We start from the raw sequence: 18,886 nt of genomic DNA, 5'->3' as shown, positions 1-18,886 counted from the left end.
CCAAGCCACACCAGCATGTGTTGATGGTGATTTCTGAGGTTTGTGTTAGAAGCAGGAGGATCTCAATATGAGGACTCCCAGGCCTCACTGGTTTGGTTGACTGCCCCTCCAGTCCCCTGTGTTTGTTGTCACAGCTGAGCGTATAAATTAGCAGTGTGTCTTTGGAATGACTTAGTTGCAGTAACTTGCAAAACCCCCGAATTCCAAAGTGGTAGATGTGAAATGGCTACCTTTGTCAGGTTGATGGCACGCATAATAGGATTCCTTTTGTTTAACATTCTGTAGCCTTGCACTGTAGGAAGGCAAAGGGTCCTTTTCAAAAGGGAAAACGTGGTGAAAGAAAAACCTTCACATTAGCCTCAAGCAGTTGCAAGTTTTGCGAGGGTTGTAGGTAACTTACATGCACTTCAGAACCATTTTGTCTAATTTTATGACATAATTTCCCCCCAAAAGAACATAACCTGGGAGAATTGATAAGTTGTAAACAGAATGATCTGGAGAGGGCATTCTACTTCCTGAATTTTTAATGGGTGGGAAGCCATCTGCTTCTCCATATGGAAGTGTTATCCGCTTACGCGTGAAGCCAGCACAGTTAGACGCCAGAACCACAGGACGAGGCAGGCTCCTTGCTCCTCACTGCTTTACCTTTTATAGGATTAATAAAGCTCTTGCTTCATTTAGAGTTCAGGTTTCCTACTGTTACATCTAAGGTTACATAACTCCAAGAATGAGCACCTAAAAAAAGATTTTTTTTTTTTATAATACGTATTTTTTTTAGGATCTCAAATATTTTTTTAAAGTTGATTTATTTTGAGAGAGAGAGAGAGTGAGCAAGCATATGTGTGTATGTATGTTGGGGAGGGGCAGGGAGAGGGAGAGAGAAATCCAAGCAGGCCCCTTGCTAACAGTGCAGAGCCCGACGTGGAGCTCGAATCCAGGAACTGTGTGATCATGACCTGAACCTAAACTAAGAGTTGGAACCAGCCACCCAGGCACCCCTGAGAAAAGATTTTTAAGTGGATAGAGTGAACCCCTTAGTAAATTGGTGCATTAATGTAGTAAACTCTCTATTCTTTTAATTTAAAATATTTTCATTGTATTTTATTAAGTGAAACATAACAAGGGCTAAAAATACTTCCCTTGTGTTTAAATGATACCTCTGAGGAACACCTGGGTGGCTCATTCGGCTAAACTTCCAACTCTTGGTATCGACTCAAGTCGTGATCTCTCGGTTCGTGAGTTTGAACCCCATGCTGGGCTCCATGCTGACAGCAGGGATCCTGCTTGCGATTCTCTCCCTTTCCCTCTCTCTCCACCCCTCCCCCACTGGTGCTTACTCTCTGTCTCTGTCTCTTTCTCTCTCTCAAAATAAATTTGAAAGAAAGATCCCTCTGAAACCAAATAGCTATTAGTTCTGCCTCTTAATTACGATTTTTAAGTGTTTCTCCTTTTGTGTGTGATTTCTGCTTGTTTTGCTTTAAGGTTTGAGTGACTACTCTGTGGATGACGAGTGCCTGGTGAAGCTGCTGAAAGGGTGCTGCCTGAAGAACTTGCAGCGGCCCTTGCAGGCAGAGCTGTGCTTCAACCACGTCATCCAAAGGTACCGACAGACAAGGAAGCCAAGCGGCGTGTGCACCGTGGTTTCCAGGAAGTTGCTGTGAGACAGTGATGGGTTATCTCCCGCTGCTAACATTTTCCTCGGTGTTCCCAGGGAGAGAATCCAGTAGTGTTCTCTTCGTCCTTTGAGAGCAAAGCTATAGACCAAGAAGAACATGGCTGTATGCATTTCCACTGGGTAGTTTAAGCAGAACCCTAAGTTCTGTGAAAACTAAACGCTGTTTTATACGAGAATGTAGGAGGACTGGTCAGGACAGGTGTTCTGATAAGAGGAAGCGACCATGTCTCTTTCCCAAATAAGTAATATACTGCTTTAAGGAAACAAAGAAGTATCCCTTGAGTTCTATTTTACTCGTGTTCCTGGAAGGATCAAAAGGATGACCCATTTGTGCTATGTGTTATGTTTATCGAATCTATAGTGAATTGTTGGCTCACGTGTTTTGTAATTTTGGATCGTGAGCTCCCCTCTTTGGGGTTTTGTCTTGAGATGCCTCTGAGGCTAGGATTGAAGAAGAGTTTCTCTAAAGTGATTTTGCTTTTATTTCTGCCAGATGCCCTCAAAGCAGTTTCAGCCCAGGCCCACTTTCATGTTAATATCATTGCTTAGAGGTCCTTGGATCATTTGGGCCATGTAAATTTGTTTTTTGTTTTTTTTTAAATGTTTATTTTTGAGGGGGGGGGGAGAGAATATGTGCAAGGGAGGGGCAGAGAGAGAGAGAGAGAGAGGGAGACACAGAATCCGAAGCAGGCTCCAGACTCTGAGCTGTCAGCACAGAGCTTGACGTGGGGCTGGAACTCATGAGCCATGAGATCATGACCTGAGCCGCAGATGCTCAACCTACTGAGCCACCCAGGCACCCCAGGGCCATGTAAATTTGAATTGCAAATTAATGTGGGGGCAGGCCTATTGGTTATTAATTTCCCAAGGAATGTGTTTTTTTCCTTCCAACCTGGAGTGCAGGCCAAGGAGCCAACTTCCCTTGCCCCTACTATGCCGGGGAGTGGGTTTTTCCAATCTGCCCTTTCTCTGATGGAATATGGCCCCTGATTTATACAGAGGACTCAGTTCTGCTCTTATGTAGGCATAAGGCCTCATCTCCCGCGTGGACATTGAGATATAAAGCCCTGGTTGATTAAGGCTGAAGCATATCTCAATACTGCTTTGACATCTTCCACACACTTAGAGTTCTGACTTTTTTTTTGTTGTTAGTTTGAGTCTTTTCTATGTTCTTGTGAGCCTAGCTATGCATTTGGAAGGGTGTTACTTATATATATTTTTTATTGCTTCCAGATGTTTTATGGTCAGATTTCATAATATTGCTGAAAACAGAAGTGTTGACAACTTCTTTATTGACTTTTTTTAGCCTTATAAAACTTCACTGTATAAAATAATACAATGTTCTTATATCTAAATGGAATCATTTCCTGAACCTGTTCATCTTTTTTAGGAGGATGACCTTGTGTTTTCCAGGGTTAATCTTTGAAGATCTGCATACATTCATCTTCCTAAGGGGCGTAAACAATGCTTAGTGCTGGATTTAGATTAAGGATTAAAATAAAAGTTTAATATATTCAAAGCATATTACTTATTGGTATAGTTTATTAAGTTCTTAGACTTTATAATGACAGTTCTGTCTGGTAATAGGCTTAGTGCTGCACCTGTTTTCTGAGGAATGGGGAAAGTACATGCATTGAAAGGGAACAATTCGTCTCTTCTGTTAAGACTTAATCACTTTTCATTCATTCTTTTAGTGAAAAGCTACTGAAGTATGACCACTACCTAGTGCCATTTACTCTGTTTGAGTTGGCCTTTTTGTACAAAAGCCAAGGGGAAATTGACAAGGCCATAAAGACCCTAGAAACTGCAAGGTAAGTGGTGATGGCAGCTTTTCTTGCTTGCTATAGAGTCTGGAATGTCAATACCAGTATAACAGCAGTAGTAATGTTATATACTTAGAGGTTAAAACCTTAATGAAAACTTAGTAATGATGTTACGCTCATGTGTTTTGCTGTAGTTGTGCTATTTCTAACCTTTTTGACTCTGTGACTATTTATAAATATTGTGATTGTGGGAATCTGTATGACAGATTTTGTTTTTTTTTTTTTTTTTTTAAGTTTTATTTATTTATTTTTTTTTTAATTTTTTTTTTTTTTTTCTTTTTCCAACGTTTATTTATTTTTGGGACAGAGAGAGACAGAGCATGAACAGGGGAGGAGCAGAGAGAGAGGGAGACACAGAATTGGAAACAGGCTCCAGGCTCTGAGCCATCAGCCCAGAGCCTGACGCGGGGCTCGAACTCACGGACTGCGAGATCGTGACCTGGCTGAAGTCGGACGCTTAACCGACTGCGCCACCCAGGCGCCCCTAAGTTTTATTTATTTATCTTGAAAGAGAGTGAGTGTATATGCATGTGCGAGTATGGGAGGGGCAGAACGAGAGGGAGAGAGGGAATCCAAGCAGGCTTCAGTGTGGAGCCTGATGTGGGGTTTCAGACTCACAAACTATGAGATCATGACCTGAGCTGAAATCAAGAATTGGATGCCTAGCCTACTGAGCCACTGAGGCACCCCTATATGACTGATTTCTAACTTACTCTCTCTTGTATTGGGGTTGGCAAACTCTATAAAGGGCCAGATAATAAGTATTTTTGGTTTTACAAAAAATTAAGGTCTCATTGCAACTACTCAACTGTATATGAAAGCAGTCATAGAAGATAATATGTAAATAAATGGGTGTGTCTGGATTTGGCCATTATTTTGGTCATGATTTGCTGACCCTTGGTATATTCAGCCATATCCCTCATTTCCTTGAAGAGCCAGTGATTTGAAGAAGCCCTCGGAAGCTCTCCCTGGCTCTCGTTTCCTTTGTCTACTGTGGTAATTTCAAAGCACTTTCATTTCTGCTAGACAATGGCTCTCAGACTTGTGATCATGGCTCACTTAGCAGAGACAAAACCCCTGTGGTCTGTTTGACCACAAACCTCTTGAATGCTTCTTACAGTGGGGAAAGCATGACATAATAGCTTTAGGCTATAAACAGCTTAGTGATTCATTGGTTTGTTCATTTACTCAAGTTCAGCAAGTATTCACTGAGCACTTATTTTGTGCCGGACACCAGTAAAGGCTCTAGACAGACAACTATACATAAGCAGGCAACTTACTTAGAGGGAGATGTTGAATAAACAAATCAATAAGAAAAATAGCAATGGTACACGCTTTGCTGAGATTTACAATATGGTACAGAGTCCCTGGGTATTACTTTAGATTGGGTCGAGTCTGGGAGGTTTCCTCGAGGAGGTGATATTGTAGTTGAGATTCGCATAATTAAAGCCAGTCTTGGGAAGATTGGTCACCAGAAGACTGGGTGGGGAGCATTCCTGGCCGAAGCCACAGCTAGGAAACCTCTAAACTGGGGGGTTGAGCCACTAGGTAGTAAACGATACTTTTTACTGAAATGAGATATACTTAGAAGAGGAGGTTCTGGGAGAGGAGAAAACATACTTCTGTTTGGACCATGGTATTTTGAAGTGCTTGTTATGTGTCCATGTGGAGATGGTGAGTTGGCAGTACAAGCATGGAATTCAGTGCAAACGTCAAGGCCAAGTGTAGAGATTTCAAAGTCACCAGCACAAGAGACAGTGATATTTGAAGCCACGATACTTGATGAAACCATTTTGGGAAAATTCCAAAGCTAGAGAAAGAGGTCCAGCACAGCGCCTTGGGATATGCCATCATTTTAGAGATTAAACAATAAGATTCAGAAGAAGTGGTCAGTGAGTAAGGAAGACATCCAGGAAAGCCAAGCGAGCAAAGTGTTCCAAAGAGAAGACAGTGGTCAGTTGTGATCATGGCTGCTGAGAGGTCAGGCAAGCTGAGTCCAGAGAACTTGGCAGCATGAAGATCAAGTGACTTTGACCAGTGAGGGGAGAAAATGGAGTCAGCTGCTTCAGGCCATTTTCAGGATGTTTTGCTGTGAATAAAGCATAATAATGAGGAAGAAGCTTTGGGGGCATCATGGAGCTGAGAGAGGCTGCTACTGCTGCTGCCTTTTTTTTTTTTTTTTTTTAAAGGGTGATATCTGAGTGAGTCACTTTTAAAGGTAATTTGTTGAGAGTGAGAATGACTCATATTTCAGCTGACATGTATGTATCTTCAAATCTAGCTATTGGAAAATTAGAGACTATAATTACTGTCGTTCGAAGTATCCGTTATTTGGACACACTTGGTGTTACCTAAGGAATGCACAGTAAGACAAATTTATAATGATGAAAATAAGACTGGTAAGTCACCACTAAATGGGAAGACCATCAGCAATCAAAAGTCACCACCAGCTCAAGCCAGTGCTGATGATGCCTCCGTAAACGGACTTCCCGTACATTTTGGGACTGTCAGCTGTCTGCACTTTCCCTTATGTAGTTGGAGCTTCGCAAAGTTGCCAAAGTTAGTGGCCAGACCTTTAGGAAACTATCCAGTCACATCCTTTGGTAAACTCTAGTAAGATGTTGATTCAGTTTATGAATAATAACCCATATTGTGAATAAATAATAACCCTTATCACGGTTACCATTAAGTAGTTCTTAGACCTGTGTACAATGAAGAGCTATAGAAAGAAATGACTGCCACTGAAAGGAAGGAGTTACAGCTTGCCCATGGACCAGGGCGGTGTGTGAAAGCAGGAGCCCAAAGTCGAAGCCATTCTGTTGTGCTGATTCTTAGCAATCCTAGCAGACAGAAGTGACCATGAATCATCTAATAAACAGAGTAGTCAGCGAATCCGTGGATTCTTATGGCCCCTTCTGACCTTGTCACACAATAATTATTGGCCAAACCATTGTTACTTGCCTGTGGAGAATAGGAGTAATTGTGGTGTCACCACATCATGTGGCTTTGTTGTAGTTGTGGCATGAGCGTTTCAGAATGATTTTTTTTTTTTTTTTTTTTTTGAGGGAGTGGGGAAGTGGTGATTGATGATGTTCACCCGAGACTGCCTTAAAAATTCCTGGTTTAGAAAAGGAGCTCAACTATTTAGGAATAATAGTTCACAGAATTTACGAAACCCTCTTCATAAGCTTCTTGCCTCGTTTGTCAATGGCTTGTTCATTAAATAGAACCTTGCTACTCAAAGTATGACTTTCAGATCACTGCCAGGAGACTTCTAGAAATATAGACTATTGCCATCCTCCTTCCCCCACAGGATCAGAATCTACATTTCCCCAAGATCTGCTGTTAATGCCTATTCAAGTTTGGAAGCAAATAAATAATGAAGATGAGAAGAAGGGGAGATGGTGGTATTGCCCTTGGATATGAAGGAATTTTGACATTACAATTTTATTGTTATTGTCTTTAGAAACAACTACAAAGATTACTCCATGGAGTCCAGACTACACTTTCGAATTCAGGCAGCTCTTCACCTGTGGAAAAAAACTTCCTCAGATTGATCAGAACATGAAGGATGGAATTTTCCCTCAGCACCGGCATCTGCTGTAGATCAGGCCTTTCATTAAAGTGGAAAAGTGATCTTGCGAATGAGAGACAAAAAACTAATTTTATTGTCAATATTTTTTATCATCTCTGTGGTTTACTGTTGATCTGTGTCTGTGTGTTTTTTTTTTTCCTATGAAACGATGTTCAATATCGAGTACCGTCTAGAAAATTCTTACATTTTGCCTCTCCGAAAAGAATTTCATATTAGATTTGAATTGGGGAGTGAAGAAGTCTTTTAAAGGACTCACAAAATAATGAAGTCTAATTAGATTATTTATTTTTTTAATGTGGTAATTAATGTTTAAGTAGCAAATGGCTTATAAGTTGAGCCATTTTTAGGTTTGTTGGTCAGAGATATTTTGTTGCCTAGTATTTAAATGTAAGAGGGGAAATAAAAATCACCTACATTCAAAAAAGATTAACAATAACCTGAAGTGTCCTGAATAAGACAAGCAGTGGGTGTGAATAGGGACAGGATAATGTCCTTAATAGGATGAAGGGAACTATATCTAGAAAAGATGGTGACATATTAGGTTTTGTTTTGTTTTTTATTCTTCATGTATGTTAAAGGTAGTGACATTTTTGAGAGACTACCCTTTTTTTTGAATGTACTTAAGTCTGTTATAATAACAAAATTCAAAAAACTAAAGGGAAGCAAAGTCATATTTTAGAAATTATCCTCAACCTTAGCAATGAGAGTCTACAATACATATGTTGGTTATTTTTGTCTATAGGAAGTAAATTTCCTGCTGCTTTAAACGATATGTAAAATATCAATAATTTTTATACTCATGATGTTGGTGAGTGAGATCTAATTTTCTAATCTCCCTAGCACTGTGATGGTTCCTTGTAAATATCCGGACTGTGCTTCGTCCTTGAACTAGGAAACACAATCAGGACAGGATGCAGCGGAGAGCCTGGCTCTGCTACTGATTAGCAGTCATTGGGGTGACCTTTAGGGAGCCCCCTGCTCTCTGTATCAGTGTATTTTCCTCATCTATGAAATGGAAAAAGAACAGATGTCTTTCTAGGTCTCTCTCAGTTTTATAACGGTCAGTCTGTGTATTAGGTATTTTCAGCAAACAATATCAAACTGTTCAGCCCAAACTATTTCCACAAAGTATGTGTCTTATTTTTCAGTCATCACTGTCTGGCCCCACTTCCGCCATTTGTATGTACTGGGGCTAATGACAAGATGGCATCCAGGGCGAGGAAAGACAATTCATGGATCCATAGATCGGGGTTTTGTCCTAATTCTATTCTGTGTTGAAGAATAACTTACATGGAAGCTGGAAGCCTCTGCAGTTTAACAGAAACAGCCCCAGATTGGGAGTCAGGAGCCCGTCTCTGTTAGTCCGTTGTTCCTTGACATGGATCAAGTCTCATCTTTTCTGGGACTCCGTCTCCTCAGTGGGGATAACAGCGCAGTGCTTGGTGCTTGTGACGGCTCGATTAGATAATGCATATGATGGCTTTTTGTAAACTGTGAGAGGCTATGGGTTGCTGTAATAATTCTGATTTTTATGCACTGATTACAATATCAACACAAAAGTATTGGCTGAGTTTGTGGTCTCTGATGTAAAATGAAAGAAATGTGTGAAATTCAGACACCTTTAAATTTATTCATGTGTCTGGCATAACCCAGATTATGAACTTGCTTGTTACTGTTTGTTTCCTGCTACGTAATTCTGTACCTAGCAGGTATTTGGTCTTGTTTTCTTATAAGGTACTAATTCTTGACCAATGCTGAGGCTATCTTTCCGACAGAAAATGATTAATATAACTTGAGTCAGAGTACTAGCCCTTCAGGAGCATGTTGGTAGCTGTCCTGTTTAATTAATACTAATTACATAGCTTTACTTGAGGTCCAGGCAAGAGGAAATGGAATGAACTGCTATTACAATGTCAGCAGTGGAAAATATGTTTAATAATTATTTTGTATATAACTTGAGAAGTAGTTTATAAATCCCTTTGAAGAGCTTTGGTAGCATTATTTTTTTAAAGTATAAACTCCCATATTATATTGTTTTCGTGAGAAGCTGCAGGTCACAGCCAATGTCAGTGAAGACTTCTCTTTCTGGTGTAATATAAAAAAAATATAAGTTAATATTGGTTATTTTTATTTTATTTTAATTCTTCACTGCCAGACAACTGTAAAAGAAATTCCTAGCTCCCGTTAAAATTTTTTCCCTTATTTTTTTTCTTATTTTGTTTTTATTTTTCCTTCCTATTCTTTTTATGGTTATCTGGTAATGTGGATAGTGTATCCAATGAATGTTTAAGTGTTGTACTATCATTAATGCTACAAATATTTACCTGTTTCCCGTCCTGTTTAAGATGCCATGGTGGCATCAGTTTCATGTTACATCAGCTAATACTGCATTTTTGGAGTTATTTTGGATTCAGGGTGCTTTGTGAAGAATGAGTGCTGAAGTGACAATATTTTATCTAATGTTTTGAGGGGCATATGTGATGGGTTTGGGCTGCCAATGTGTCTGACAGTTTGTGCAATTTGTGTAGTTTTTGGTATAATTTTCTTTCTTTCTTCCTTTTCACTAAATGGAGAGCCAGGGTTCTGATTAGTGCTGTATACATTTAAGACTCAAGTAGAGGTTATGCTTTGTAGGATTGGTGACAAGGAAGGCGTGATTTCCGCTTGATAATTAATGGAAGATTAACTTCATCAACTCTTACATGGACATGTATTTTAATGTGTCTGTGCGTCTCGTGGATACAGGGTCTCAAGGTACATAGGAAAAGGAAGGTCGTTGATTCTGTTTCTTCTACACGTGGGGTAGAAACTGTAGGGAGGTGAATTTCCAAATAATCAGCACCAAGGAAGATTTTTAATCATTGAAGCAATCTGTCACTATAACTATCTCTTTTGCAAAGGAGGAAGTTTAGCAGAGCTATGTGTCATTCCTACTTGGCCTGGAAACTTATAGTTGAACTTAGAGGTCACTCTAATGAGTCTTTGATGAGAGCTTCAAATCAGTGTGATGTGTATATAAAGAAGGCGGCTTCCCCCCTTTTGAAGACTAATGGGTCTTTCTTCTCTTGAAGCTACTTGTAGATGTAGTTACATTGTGGTAGGGACTGATGGTCCCTACAGTCATCATGATTCTACTTCTCATCCTTCCTTTTAAAGTAGGTCTCCTAATGTTTTCCAATAATGGTTTTTCTTCCTTTGGACACTCTGAAAATAATAATTACAAAAAGGTCTTTGTGACTAACTTGAAAAATTTCTGGAGTTACTCTGATTAATTCTTTATTGATTTCCATTTTTACATATGTGTTTTTTCTCTTAGTTATTCTCTCCATATTTACAAATCATAAATTCAATTGCATTTAGTTAAAATGAGTTAAGGAGGATGCCAGCGATCGTTTAGATGCCCTAAGATATTATAATTCATAGGGCCTGGGATGAATCTTGGGAAATTATCTCCTCCCCTCACTCAATTTCTGGATAGTGGTGTTTCTCCTTCAGTCCTGCTCTGTCTGGCATAGTAACCACTGGCCACGTGGGACTATTGAGTACTCAAAACGTGGCTAGTGGCTTGTGTTGGAATGATGCTGAGTGTTGGGGAGTGCTCCTCTATACATGCTGCGGTTCTGTTTAAAGTAAAGGCCTCCCAAGGGCATGCTTCCTGGAGTTCTGGCTTTCCCTTGCTGTCTACTGTGAGCACCCAATCACTACAGTTACATTTTCAGTTCTGGCTCAAATATATGTATATATATATCTGTGGGGTTTGCTTTTTCTGTTCAAGTGCCCATAAACTTTCATCTCATCATCGATCAGCGTCATCTTTGATCCTTCTCCACGCTCTCAGAGCTCCGTAAATACTGCATCGAGACCATATTTTTAACATTATTCTTTTAATCCGATTTTATAGACATTCCTTCCTTTTTCAGATGCAGTAGCACAAGCCATTTGAGTTGTGCTCACCTTTGCGATGTTAGTAGATTTTATGATTAAAATAACATTTTCTAAGGTTAACATTATTCTGAAAACTGTGGTGGCCTTTTCAATCCCTGTATATTATTAATGTTTCAACATTGAGTCAGCTATGCTAATATGACCATTTAAGGAATATTAGGCACTAGTTACTTAGAGAATAATTTGGCAGATAGTTTATTTAAAGTTACATATTTTATGGGGCGCCTGGGTGGCTCAGTCGGTTAAGCAGCCGACTTCAGCTCAGGTCATTATCTCGCAAGCTGTGGGTTCAAGCCCCGTGTCAGGCTCTGTGCCGACAGCTCAGAGCCTGGAGCCTGCTTCAGATTCTGTGTCTCCCTCTCTCTCTGCCCCTCCCCTGATTGCTCTCTGTCTCTCTGTCTCTCTCCCCAAAATAATAAACATTAAAAAAAAATTTTAAGTTCTATATTTTAAGCCTTTTACTGCCTATTATTAATATTTTTAATGTGTATGTTTATTTAAGTGTTACATATTCACATACCTGACATATTTTTAATCTCTTTAGACATGTCTAGATCAGATGGGTAGATCGATAGAAAATAGCTTATAAATACTAAATAGACAATGTTTTATCCTGCTCTTTCATAAAGGGTGCAGGATTTCCTCCAGATTGTCTCCCCTCCTCCAGACCAGTTATTCACATATTGTTCCTTTTGTATTATTTTGCTTATTGTGAAACCCCATTCCTGCTTCCCCATTGTTGGTAGTTTTATCTTTTTCCCTCTGCTGTTAGATTTAGTTACTATTGAACTTGAAATGAAGGACACATCAGAATTCATCGTGAGAGCAAATACCCTCTCTGTCGAGCAGTTGCTATCTGATTTTGATGGCATTGAAGTCCATTCCAGTCTGTTTATAACTTCAAAACTATAGAAAGAAATGACGCGGGGACTATTTTGTGGGTTCAGAAGGCTGAGCAGGTTCTTGGCCTGATCTATCCCAGAGGGGTGTGTGAATCTAACTTCGGAGGAAGTCCAAGCCCCATTTTGTCCAGTTTACAAATGTATCAGCACAGCAATACTGTATGTAGTACGACCCTGCCTGGACCTTACAGTATCCACCTCACTGTATTTAATGCCTACAGATCAGATATTTAATAGGAAATCTCAAGGTACTTTATAATACCAAACTTCATGAAGTAAAACTTGTTGCACATTAATATACAATACACCTTGTAGGTTAATCTAGTAGTTCTTAGAAACATACAATTTAAATGATGAATGTAAGGGATGCTGGCATATCCCAGTGGGAGCTTTTGTTTTATTGCTGCTTAGTATTTTCTAGTAAATTTGTTTTAATTATTGGTAGTCTGTTTGCCATCACTTAGGAAAAAAAAAAAAAAGTTCGTCCCAGTGTAACAGAACTGATAGCCAGAGAAATTGGATACAACGGACATGTTAAAGAATATTGCTTATCGTTTTAGTTTTAAAGCAGTTAGGTTATTTTGAAATGCTGGAAGTTCTTCCTCAATGTGAAGGGATGACATTCCCTGCTTGGGAAATCATAGAGACATATTAAATCCTTCTTATATTTATTGGAACCAAGTGTCTGGGTTAGTAAACGAGTTTAAACAATTTTCATTAATTACTTCTTTTTTTACCTGAAATGATTTTATTCTTCATAGTAGACAGTTGCTTTCTATACAGTGATTTATTTTTTTAAGAAAAGAATTTACATGAAAAAAGACATTATGGTAAACAGTATAAATCTTAGGGTATTGATTTAATGGTTGAAGAAAACAGTAGCGTTGGGTACGGTTTTTTTCTTTTTTTCTTTTTTTTTTTAATATGAAATTTATTGTCAAATTGGTTTCCATACAACATCCAGTGCTCATAGCGTTGGGTCTTTGATTTGCAAAAGGAGAACACGTGTTCCACTGATATGTGCTGTCCAGAAAAATTACTTCATTCTTACCAGCATGTCGCATTCTCAGCTTGTCTAAAGGGGAAAATTTTATAAGGAAGTAGCTCATTCCTTATTATTTTTTTCCCTTTGCTAACTGTTGACATCCAAACACCTGAATGAATTACAGCTGAGGCAATCATATGCTAGCGTTTTAAATATTTGTTTGCAGATATTCATAGAACTCTTGAATTTTTTGGTGTAAGTTGCTAAATCAGATGTAAAGGTAAAATATATATTTAATAAGTGAGAAGTATTATTTTATTACTGAAATTTATTTCTAAAGCAAATTTATTTTGTAGGTATTTCACTGAGGAAATTTTACTTTGCCTTAAAACACAAACAAAATCAACCTGTCTTGTGCTCTGCTTACCTAAGAACCCTTAATGTTACCTTGATATGTAGATCGATTTTTAAATTCTTGGAAAATATGTATTTTTCACTTTTATTTGGATTAAACAAAAATAGTTAGAGGTCATAGACTTTGTAAATCAGTGTATGCTATGGTTTCTTGTTGAATCATCTAAACTACCCGTACGTACTTTATAATTCAATGTTTTATTAGTAAAATTGCCAACATTTTATCTCCCTCTTTCTCTTCTCGTTTTACACTTGAACTTAGTTTCCTATCTTTTCCATTCCCAGTGGTCACAGTTTTACAGAGCAAAACATTTTTAGAAATTGAAGATGTGTGAGTTCTATGTAAGATGAATGTGTGAGTAGCATCCATCTGCTGGTCAAATAGACATTGGATCTGGTACCAGAAAATGAAATAGATTGTGGCTATAAAAGCATTTTATCAATATAAGTCAGGCAGAAAGAAGAAAACTGTGAACCCCTGGTATTTTTCATGTAAACACTGTATTCCCAATGAGTATTTGCTTGCCGATTCTGTTAATGTTATCACCCGTGGCTTGTAAGCTAATGCTGATATGACATCTACATTTTCAACATGAAGACAACAGTTCCTGTAGCATATTTTTAACATTAAGACATTTTTGAAAACAGATGTCATCTTCGAAGTTGTATTTTTAAGTGCAAATAAATCCTCCCAACTTGAAAGTCAACACGCTCTATTTCTCGTTCCTCAGTATTACAGAACACTCTGCGTTACTAGATGCCTGTTTGAATTACCAGGTACTCTCGGAATTCTATATTCTCATTGCTGCAACTGGCCTACCTACAATATGCAGTTGAATTGTGATACCGTCTTTTACGTACCTTTCGCTTGATGAAGTTACAGTCTCATTATGGTTGGTCTACGGGTAAAAGCTGTACACAACACCTGTTGCTGGTCTTTAATTGTAGCGTGATGTACACTTACAGTTTTCTTTCTTGATAAGACTTTTTAGAACCGTTTCAGGCAAATGGGAAGGTCTCTCTTTATGCCATGTTCTTGGCTGAGCACGAGGCATGAAGGGAGAAATGGGATGGTACGGTTGTCTTGAGGGAGGATTACCTTGTCTTTCATCTTTTTTATCATCTGTTTCATATTTGGGAGGTTCAGAATTGGTCTCTGAGAATCAGGAGGTCTGTATTTGAGGCTGAACTCAGCTGGGTAATGGCATGTGATCCTCCTCTCCAGCAACTTAACTTCTCTGAGCTTTGCCTAACCCCACCGTAAAATGGGGACAATTTCACTACCTCCTTCGGCGAGAAGGTGTGAAAGAACCACAAAGGGCTCATCTAGTGTAAAATGCTTTCTTCTACTCCTTTAGATGAGTTAGGGTAAGTTAATATCTGTCACAACATAGGGTAAGTTAATATCTGTGACAACATAGGTGTTCCTGCCAGTGGGTGGCTTTTCTTGTGATTCAGTAACCCAAGTTCATTGTCTTGGGGCTCTGTTGTCTTCAATCCATGGCTGGTAAGGTCACTCTGTCCTTTTGCATCAAGCTGCTGAAGCGGGAAAAGCATGGAGGGTTGTGAGAGGGGGGTGGCGCACATGATCTGTTCACATTCCATTGGCTGGAGCTCAGGCACCTTGCTTCACCTAGTGACAAAAGAGGCAGAAAAATGTAGTCTGTGGTCTCAGGGTAAAAGAGAAAATGAGTATCGCCAGCAGTTGGCATGTCTCTGCCACATTCCCATTTGGGCTGGATCCACCGTGGTTCTCCTAGCGTGGCCCATGCTTTCACATTTGTCTTTGTTGTCCTTTGACGTATGGGATTTTACAAAGTCGGGAATGCATTCGTTACAACTCTTTGGATGGGAATAAAATCAGCTTGAGCTAGTTTAAAACCAACAGTTCTACGAAGCATATAATACATGGGTAAAGGGTGTCTCAGGGAACCCAGGGGCAGGAATGTGAGAGATCTTCAGGAAGTATTTGAATTCAGAATAAAAAGCTTTAGAGGTCATTTTTGCTCTGTCTCCTCTGCATCTACTTCCTTCTCAGCAGATGAACCTCTGCTAGTGGTCCATGGGCTGCACGATGAGAGGAACATGACTACGGCAAAGGCTTGTGTTTCTGTCATGTGCCATCTCTGCTTCAGGCCAGCGAGGGATCCACTCCACACCGTCCTCACGCGGGGCCCTGGGCTGCCGCAGTCTCCACCCTCCGCCATGAGAGTGGGAAGAGAGCAGGGTATATGGGAATTGGCTCTTTTTTTTGCTTCAAGTTTGAATATGAGTTGGCATATTAAAGCATCCACCTGAAAGTGACACACAGTTCATGTTCAAAGCATATCTTAGAGCTTTACTTAACTTCAGCTGGGCAGGAAAGCACAACGCTCTCATGTGCCTGGAAGAAGTGCCAGAAATCGTTGGTGAACAGCACTAATGACCGCCATAGTCCAGATACTTGGTCTGTTCTCTTTCCTTCACAGAAAATACACTCATTGCTGCCTGGAGGGAGATAATCCCCACATCCCATCCAATCGTGGCATCTCATGACATGCCCTGCAGTCTATTTCAAATCCAAATGTAGTTCCAATTCATCGGGATACCATGAACTAAAATGTTTTTTGCCCTCTACACACAACTTACATACCAGTTGAGCAGAGGCAGGATAGCCCCAATAGAGACTCCCACTCTGACTGTGAAAAGTGAAGCATGGGAAACACATAACAAACACTGGTCTGTTACAAAATCCCGCATTTTGTCTCCCTATCTGGGGAGTGGAGAATGCTTTTTGATTAGGCCTTCATCTCATTTCCTGGGAGTATCGCCCTTGTCTGTTGTTTTCTGTGACATCTGGTTTCGCTTTCTGAGAGGTTCTTTATTTTCCATGATTTCCTTGTCCACATCTCAAGTGTTATCAGGGAAATTGCCCTTCTTAGGAACTGAGCAACTTTCTCAGTCCTTTTCTTGCTTTGTGATGAGGCCAAAGGATCTTTTTTCTTTTTTTAAGTTTATTTATTTTGAGAGGGAGGGAGGGGAGAGAGAGGGCAAGCATGGGGAGGGGCAGAGAGAGAGGAGGGGAGAGAGAGAATCCCAAGCAGGCTCTGCACTGGCAGCACAGAACCCAATGCGGGGCTTGAACTCAGGAGCCGTGAGATCATGACCTGAGCCCAAACCGAGTCAGATGCTTACCCCCGCAGAGCCACCCAGGTGTCCTGAGGCCAAAGGATCATTTTAAGTTGCAGAAGTTCCCATCCCTTTCAGGGAAGGTATAATTCTCTAAAGAATTAAGTCTGTTATTTTTGGTGGTTGGTTGTTTTTTCCTGTTTTTGTTTATTTGTTGTGTTTTGGTTTTTTTGTTTTGTTTTGGTCGATTTGATGCTGCAGCATGTACCAGGTAATCACATCACAGTACATCCAAGAGATCATTTTCATTCCCATGTCCAACCTCCCTTGACTTAATTGATAAACTTAATAATATTGACTTGAGTCAATACCATCTCTGGGGTAAATTTCTACATTTAGGGCCAGGGTATGCTATGGTAGCAACCCCATGTCTCAACAGTTTAAAATAACAATACTTCAGGGGCGCCTGGGTGGCTCAGTCGGTTGAGCGTCCGACTTCAGCTCAGGTCACGATCTCGCGGTCCGTGAGTTTGAGCCCCGCGTCGGGCTCTGGGCTGATGGCTCAGAGCCTGGAGCCTGCTTCCGATTCTGTGTCTCCCTCTCTCTCTGCCCCTCCCCCGTTCATGCGCTGTCTCTCTCTGTCTGAAAAAAACAAACAAACAAGCAAAAGAACGTCAAATGCCTTTATTGAAGTATAATTCAGATACGGTCAAGTGTACTCCTTTTAAATATACAAGGCTACAGTTAGCATATACTTTTGTGCAAGCACTGTCACAGTCAAGCTTTGAACACCGCCTTCACCTTGGAAAGTTTCCTCTTGCCTGTTTGCTATCAGTCCCCACACTGCATCCCCTGGCCCCAGGCAAACACTGACCTTTTGTCTCCATAGTCTTACCTTTAACACACAATTTATATAAGCGGAATTGCACAATATAGGGTGTGTGGTTTCTGGCTTCTTTCACTTAACATGATGTTTTGACATTCATCCATGTTGTTGGATATATTTATAGTTCTTTTTTGTTGTAGGATTGTATTCCATGGTACAGAGATACTCTATGTTGGTTATCCACTCACTAGTTGATGGACATTGGAGTTTTCTAGGTTTGGGCTTTCATGAATAACACCACTGTGAACCTGTATATATAAGGCTTTGTGTGGACATGTTTTCATATCTGTTGGGTAGATACCAGGAGTGGAATTCCTGGGTCACAAGTAAGAATATGTTTAACTTTTTAGAAAATGTCCTTTCTTCCAGATGGGCTGCACCATTTTGCCTTCCCACCCGCAGTGTATGAGAATTCCCATTCCACATCCTCTATACTTGACGTCATCAGTCTATAACTGTCCAGTAGGTGGTATCTCATTGGGGTTTTGATGCATCTTGTTTTTTTAAAGTTGAGATAGAATTCACATAAAGTTGGCTATTTTAAAGTACAAAATTCAGTGTATACAATTCAGTATATTTTTTAGTGTAGCCACTGTGTCATACAGCCATTACCACCATCAAGTCCAGAACATTTTCATCGCTCTGAAAGAAGCCCTGTACCCCATTAGCGGTCAGTTCTCATTCCTTCCTGCTCCCACCTCCTGGCAGTCAGTAATCTAACTTCGGTCCACGTGGATTTGCCTTTTCCTGACATTTCATAGGAATGGAACCATGTAATATATGGCCTTTTGGTTTTGGCTTCTTTTATTTAGCATAATGGTTTTTTTTTTTTAATGTTTATTTATCTTGAGAGAGGGAGAGAAGGAGAGAGAGAGAGCGAGAGGGAGAGCGAGAGGGAGAGCGAGAGGGAGGAAGGGCAGAGAGAGACTCCCAAGCAGACTCTGCGCTGTCAGCACACGACCCGATGTGGAGCTCAGACTCACGAACTGTGAGATCCTGACCGGAGCCGAAATCAAGAGTCAACCACTTAACCCACCGAGCCACCCGGCGCCCGAGCATAATGTTTTCAAGTTTTATCCACGATGTAGCATGTAACTATACGTTATTTCTTTTTATGGCTGAATAACATTCCATTGTATCCACATTGTCTTTGTTTACTAGCCGAGGGACATTTAGGGTATTTCTACTTTTAGGCTATCAAGAATCATGCTCTTGTGAACATTTGTGTATGAGGTTTTACGCAAACATGTGGTTTCAGTTTTCTTAGGCACATACCTAGAAGTGGAACTGCTGGGTCATATAGTAATTGTACATTTAACTGTTTTGAGGAACTGCCAAACTGTTCCCAAAGTAGCCATACCTTATAAAGTTACTGTAACCAGCCTCTGAGAGTTCCAGTTTCTTCACATCCTCACTGACGCCTTAACTGATTTTTGAGTATAGCCATCCCAGTGGGGGTGAAGCCGTATCTTGTCACAACTTGGATTTGCATGTCGCTATTGTCTACTGATGTTGGGCATCCTTTCATATGTTTATTAGCTAGTTAGACATCT

The 18,886-nt window shown here is 40.1% G+C and overlaps 1 protein-coding gene across 1 annotated transcript in view; it reads left to right on the top strand.

The window, feature by feature from the left end:
• The window catches only part of TTC39B (tetratricopeptide repeat domain 39B), a 129,940-nt gene extending 115,894 nt beyond the window's left edge, over positions 1–14,046 (top strand). Inside the window, 3 exon segments of the mRNA XM_045469755.1 lie at positions 1,483–1,600; positions 3,370–3,486; positions 6,965–14,046. Of these exon segments, the coding sequence (XP_045325711.1) occupies positions 1,483–1,600; positions 3,370–3,486; positions 6,965–7,055 (326 nt within the window). The 3' untranslated portion in view covers positions 7,056–14,046.
• Positions 14,047–18,886: the final 4,840 nt, after the last annotated feature.

Source organism: Leopardus geoffroyi, chromosome D4 (genome assembly GCF_018350155.1).
Source record: "Leopardus geoffroyi isolate Oge1 chromosome D4, O.geoffroyi_Oge1_pat1.0, whole genome shotgun sequence".
Taxonomy (NCBI): Eukaryota; Metazoa; Chordata; class Mammalia; order Carnivora; family Felidae; genus Leopardus; species Leopardus geoffroyi.
Note: the sequence above shows the minus strand (reverse complement) of the source record. Positions and strands in the feature narration are given on the sequence as shown.